The 6,729-nt window shown below is 37.9% G+C and overlaps 1 protein-coding gene across 3 annotated transcripts; it reads left to right on the top strand.

The window, feature by feature from the left end:
* The first annotated feature begins 767 nt into the window (after positions 1-767).
* On the top strand, positions 768-6,383 carry LOC104954684 (collagen alpha-1(XXIII) chain-like). Of its 3 annotated transcripts, XM_010781863.1 has the most exons (8): positions 768-836; positions 935-961; positions 1,064-1,117; positions 1,203-1,289; positions 1,491-1,583; positions 3,109-3,147; positions 3,352-3,360; positions 3,910-6,383. In XM_010781863.1, exons 3-8 carry the CDS (start codon positions 1,079-1,081, stop codon positions 3,958-3,960), a joined length of 318 nt encoding a protein of 105 aa, XP_010780165.1. In that variant the 5' UTR covers positions 768-836; positions 935-961; positions 1,064-1,078; the 3' UTR covers positions 3,961-6,383. The 3 variants fall into 3 exon arrangements, with proteins under 3 accessions (XP_010780165.1, XP_010780166.1, XP_010780167.1); XM_010781864.1 differs by lacking the exon at positions 3,352-3,360; XM_010781865.1 differs by lacking the exon at positions 3,352-3,360 and having other exon boundaries at positions 3,440-6,383.
* The last annotated feature ends 346 nt before the right edge of the window (positions 6,384-6,729 follow it).

The raw sequence follows: 6,729 nt of genomic DNA, 5'->3' as shown, positions 1-6,729 counted from the left end.
TGACGGCTTTGTTTTTGTAAAGTAGTAATAGAAGTAGTTTTTTGTGAGATAAGTTATAACAAAAAAAGACGTGTCCCACTGTCCCCTAGTCACCCTTTCTCTCCTGATTTCCCGGTGTTCCCTCTCGTCCCAGGAGGTCCGGACCTGGTCGGAACAGGACACCATACAGTGGAGGTGTATATGTGTGTGTGTGTGTGTGTGTGTGTGACATTATGAGGAGTATAATTACTTAAGTAATTGAGTTGAAAGGAGAGTGAAACTTGTCATAAAGGGAAAGATGAGAGAGTCGTGACAAAGACAGTGAACACAAAGAGACTCAAAGGAGGAGTTACGACACTTACACACTGACCGAGAACGACTGTCCCAACACCACTCTGATTTCCACAAAGACTCCTACGTCCCGAAAGAGGGGAGGTGGAGAGGAGGAGGAGGGGAAGACGGCGACGTCGGGGGACAGGACACATGGTCATGGAGACGAGGAAAAAGCGAGGACAGACGTAGGGATACATTCTCACTGAAGAGACTTATTAAGTTACTCTATCCGATAATAATCCAATGCAGAGGCAATAATGTAATATAATACATTATTTTATATATATTACATTTTTATATATGTATTTTTTATATTCTTGTATATAAAACTGGCCCTTTGAGTGCAATCATGATGCTAACGTGGCCCGAGGTGAAATTGAGTTTGACACCCCTGTTTTAAGCTAAAGAAACATACATGGACATGATACAGTGATAATACTTGCCTTTACCTGCAGGGATTAGATGGTCCCATGGGCTAGTGGTCTACAGGGTTAGTGGGCCTCCCAGGTTCAAAAGGAGAAAAAGTAAGCACCCGATCACCTCCACAATGTGTTTACTAAATATTTTCACTGTCTTCCATTAAACATACATCATGATTAAATGTGTCGGTCTGTGTTCACAGGGCAGAACAGGGGAGCCTGGACTAGATGTGAGTTCTTCTTTTGGTATTTCTATCTTGACATTTTTAATTTACTTTAAAGTGTGTCAAGTGATCTGCTTTCTCCTGACCTATTTGTGCTTCTTTGTCCAGGGTTTCCCAGGTCTGATGGGAGACAAGGGTGATCGAGGGGAAAGAGGAGACAAGGTTTGTACAGACTGCCGAAACAAAAACATTTCATCATTATCTTCATCAAAAAACACTCTATTCAATATTGTTTTTTTCTGCACAGGGTGACAGGGGATCAGTGGGAAAGAGAGGACTAAAGGGCCACAAGGGAGAGCAGGGTCCTCCAGGCCTGGACCAGCCTTGTCCTGTGGTATGTCACCTCCACATATACACACACACACACACACACACACACTGTAATACTCCTCATATTAATGAATTCATTAACTCAACTTTCCTCTCACTTTGAACAGTATTTCCCTTTCTACTCTCTCAGCACTGTTTCTGTCACTTGTGTTTCTCTGAGTTTCCTCCTCAATGCTGTGAATGTGTGACTGGCTCTTGCTGACAGGGTTGTGGTGAGACTAAAGGTGTTTCTGAGGAGGCAGGGCTTTCTCCCCCTCCACCTCCTCCTCCTTCTGGCCCTGAGGCCCCCTGTCCTGTGGTACAGTACCTCTGCCTCCTTTTCTCCTCCTTCTGCATCCCTATGTATACATCTTCTGTTGCTATTTTCTGTTAAAGCACTTTGTTTCCTGTCTTTTTATCTGTCAAACTCTGTTATACACAGTGGTGTAGTGGCGTTGGACGCGGGGGTACGCCGTACCCCCACTTATTTGAAGCATGATTTCTTTTTTTAATAGTCTAATACATCTAAAAGCATTGCCAGTGTTATCAGTTGCAAGTGTGTGTTTGTTGTAATAATGACGAAAACATAATAGGCAGATTTCACAGTAATTATAATAAAAACGTAGCTCAAGCATTTATGCAACTTGATTTGAAGCGTGTGTGTGTGAGGGGCAGAACTGTGTGTGTAGGGTGACCAGGTGTCCCGCACTGTGCGGGACTGCACAAACAGCATTTTTATTATTTGTCCCGCGTCCCACACATTGAGACTATGTCCCGCATTTGAGTGATAGTCGCGCAGAAAGGCCGGATCGGTTCGCTGACAGCCGGCACCGCCCTTTATTATTATATTGTCTAAACGGCATCATGTAAGTTGCGCTGACAGGCGACACAGAGGTCCCCAAGCGCCCCCCCCCGTTGACAGTTCACGAGCGCGTCCATAGTGTCTCCCGTCCACCCACCACCTCGTCCACCCAGTAAAAAATTCCCCAATACACCACTGGTTATACATGTCTATACTGGATATTTCTATTATATCTGTTTTTTTTTACCATAATGTTGGGGAAATTAATGGATATTGACAGTTCACGAGCGCGTCCATAGTGTCTCCCGTCCACCCACCACCTCGTCCACCCAGTAAAAAATTCCCCAATACACCACTGGTTATACATGTCTATACTGGATATTTCTATTCTATCTATTTGGTCGGACATTGTGCGTCTGATTTGTGAAATGAAGAGATGGAAGATGCTAGGTTACAAAAATCAAACATTATTTTAACTGGCCAAATAACGCAGGTGTACTAACATTTGCTTAGCTTTCTGATGTAGAGTTAGATTTGAGCACCTATAACACTTTCAAAACCGCCTGATAAATTACAAGGCAGTTTGTTTTAGTTACACATTTGACATGTTATCATGTTTAGGTGCTAGGTCGGCTGTTCCCTTCTGTTTACAGTCTATATGCTAGTCTTAGCTAACCAGCTGCTGGTTGTACGCCTGCATTTAAAAGACATATAATTATCTTATCCAAAATGCTCCACATACTATAAGGCTACTAAGAATTGACTTGATTAGAATGTAATCCAAAAAGTTCCTTCTTCAGACTTTACACTATAGGAAAAACACTGAGTTAATTCTCTTTTGCTTAGAATTTGTCTTTATGAATTTGATAGCTCATCTTCCACCTTTGGTTTCTTTTATTCAGTTTGCTGAAAGGGAGTTCACACATTATACATTATTACAATTGTCTCTGATATTTGAATCTGCAGGTCTGTAAGGTGTGTTAAAGAAGGCATCACATGATTTGTCTTGCTTGGTAACATTCCCCTGCTGTTCTCTTTCCAGGGACAGGACGGGCTGCCCATACCAGGCTGCTGGCACAAGGTGAGGGTCAAGAGATCTAACTTTTATTTTAAGCATAGTGTTTACTTAAGTAGTTAAGTAAATAATTAATTAATGGTTTGCTTTGTATTATGAGACACCAGCTGACATAGTTAGGAAATAGTAAAAAATATAACAATGTACAACAATAATATTACTCATAGATTGTCAGAATGAAATTAATTGCTCGACTCTGATTTGATACAGGGGCATTTTGTAAGTATAGAGCATGAGTGCTTTTAATTAATAACTATGTGTGGATTTTAATATGATCTCAACTATTCTTCTTTTGCAGTGATGACTAACCAGCAGCATGGAATCTGTACATATTGATATGGTATATATTGCAATTACAACTACAACCCGCTCCCTTTTTTCCCATTTTTTTTTTTTTTCTAAAACGTTTCATATAATATATTGAGATTTTTTTAACAAGGACATTTCTGAGTCTATAGTATTATGAAAACTTTTTTTTTTTAAACTCTAGAGGTCCCGTGTTGAGAATGCAACTATAGTTTTGAAGAGAAGAAACTGAACTGTCAGTCAGACTCTTACTTTGAAGGACAGTCCAGAGGACAGAGATGAAGTGCCTTGACAGTCTAGTGGCCTTACTAACAAAGCCTGACTTGCTGCCTGATTGTAATCATGAACGCTGTACGGTGTGTGCACTCACCCACTCTCACGGATGTATGGATGGATGGACAGATCTCTTTGGGAGTAACAGATATGGGTCAGTACTCTCCTCTCTCTCTGTTTTCAAAAAAGGAGAAAATGGCGAAACAGAAGCTCAAACGCAAGCGTCTCTCTCAGCCCTGAAGCGGTGCGGGCCTGGTGGAGAAAGGACACGTATACAGGCAGAGAGCACACAAGGGGCACACTGGCCTTTATGAAGCAGAGCGATGCCTCAGTGTCATCCTGAACACTCAGATCCTCTGATATGGAAAGTCTCCAGGAGGGAGCGACAGAGAAACCTGCATTTCCACATTCATCCTGAGAAGTAAAGACACACCTGTGGCTAATAATGTTGCACAATAGCTTCAATGACTTCCAGTCACAGTTACTTGGGAGTCACTGACGTCAATGGCACATAAGGAAGGATTTACTGCACAGATACATGAACAAGTTGTGGTGATTTCGTGTCTGGCTTTTTTAAGGTTTCCACTTATTAAATGCATGATCATAGCAAGACAGAGTGTTGTTTAGCATCCAGCTTGTATAACTTGTGATCCCTCATTGAAACCTCCAACGACAGTAGATTAATTTTGATTTGCAATAAGCAGTCTTTAATAATCTTTCCATTTTAACAGGCCACTCGGAAAAGTCAGAGAAATGTATGGCTTACACTTTTGTGTGTGGTGTTTTGTTTTGTTTCATTATATTCTTACCTATTTTTGTCCAGTTACATTTTGCATTCCTGTCGGTGCCATTTTTTTTTTTTAAACAATGTAACGTCAAGGCCAGATTTGAAGGAACCATTAACAGTATTCGTGATAAATCAGTGTTTCAGTTGCTTTGACAAATGATTGCCAATCTTATTATTTTTTCTTAATAATTTTCAGTGTAACTGATTCATTTTGACTGATCGTTATCTTTTAATCACTGATGGAGACATGTTTAATTACTGTTGCCAGTTTGACCTGGACAACAATGTATGTTCTTGCTGCTGACTTAAATGTGTATTATTTTTTTGATATTTTTGAATCAATGTAAGTCATTTGAACTGAAGGACTAACAGACTTTGAGGAATTTGAATCAAATGTTTTCGCCACCATTGTTGTTTGTAACTATTCATTTTATTTAGCAGTACATCTTAGGACAACTGTTTATAACTGTCAGTTATACTGAATTTTGTGTCTGTTTTTAATTCATTTATCACAAAAAGTTTTAGTCTTCTTTACTATCAGATGACTTTTAATGGTGTGTCTTGGTCTTTGTAATACATTTTTCTCAGATGGAACATTTTCTTAGTGTTTAAGTACTTTACTGTACCAATTTAAAGCTCCATATCCACACACATATCCAGTTACACATTGAGCTTTGCTTAAAGAAATGTTGAACATAGGAACAAATAAATTGTACTTGTGGTTGACTAATGTACCATTTCCAAATATTAGGCTACATTTATCCAGGACAGTTATTACATGAAATCAGTATTTGGTTCTGTTTGGTACTTGGACATAAATCCATACATATAAGCGGAAACATGTGTTTATGTTTATAGTGGAAATCTGTATTTTCTGCATTGATTTTAGTTGTACCTTTTGATACAACATGAAAGGCATTCAGATATACTGTATATGTATATTCTGGTTGAGCACTAGACATGAAATATAGCAATAATTTACAGCATAAATATTTGAATATGAATAATCTGAATGTTTTACTGGTCTAATACTTTTATTCAAAAACATCATACAGTACATTCTGCTAAACATTGCTAATTCAAATACACAACCACATTGTAGTGCAATGAGTGCTGATTCAGATCCTTCTTCATCCAGGGAGTACATTTTTATTTCTGACATCCTCTTTGACATTAAACGTTTAGTTTATTTTTGCACAGATTCCCTTGCAGTATGCCTGAAAATTGTAAAGTTGAATTACCAACATCACGCAAGGCAATTTCCTTATCAGTGGGACACATATGTTGTAATGTCCCACTAAATCTTTTCACTTTAGAAGGGTTATTAAGAAGGATAATTACATCACATATTTAACCTATGCTGCAGCAGTCATTTATTAAGGCTAAAGGTATTCTAGAAATCCTTTCTTTAAAAAACAAAGTGTGTACATGAGTTGTATATCATAAAGTTAAAATAGAAATGCTGACATATACAAAATGTTTGAGAATGTGTATTGAAAGCTGGATATTTTAACTGTAAACCACACAGTTCTTAGCATTATTTCACTGGAAGCTGAAGGTTTTCTGTCACTTAACATAATCATATGTTTTTATTTCTTACGCAGATCCTATCAATTTCAGTTGGAAGGCTTAATGGAGTCAGTAAATGGCACAGTGTCTGAATACAGTTTGGTGTTTTAACAAGTCATATATCACAGTATCAACTTGACTGTGAGAATGTTTTTTGGTGGTGTATTTGGTTGTAAAAGAATTAAGCTATTTTTGTAATTACTTGTTGAAAAATGTATAACATAAAATCTGGTCGACTAAACAGGTAGACTGAAGGTAAATCTCCAGTTGTATGATGTTTCTTCCAATAAAACATTATCATGTAAAATTATTCAGTTTCATTCTTTTAGGATTAATACATCATCTAGATGTCTATCCGATCCTACTCCATATTACATCTATAAAAACTGTAATGACATAACACAAAGGGACGTAATTTTTTAGATTAGTAACTTGCGTTTTAACATCCAGGAAGAAATTGCTTTGCTCAGAGAGAAGGAAAAAAAAGCATAAGCTTTCCAATTGAAAATATTGAAAATTAAAAGAAACAACTTAATACAGTACTATAAAAAAGAGCAATAACAGAACTCATATCCCGTAAATTAAATATATGTATGTCCTTTAAAGGTCACCTATTGTGCAAAATCCACTTTTTCATGTCTTTTACACATAAA

The sequence above is a fragment of the Notothenia coriiceps genome, unplaced genomic scaffold, assembly GCF_000735185.1.
Source record: "Notothenia coriiceps isolate Sejong01 unplaced genomic scaffold, NC01 NC01_scaffold00023591, whole genome shotgun sequence".
NCBI lineage: Eukaryota > Metazoa > Chordata > Actinopteri > Perciformes > Nototheniidae > Notothenia > Notothenia coriiceps.
This window is presented reverse-complemented; position numbering and strand designations above follow the sequence as displayed.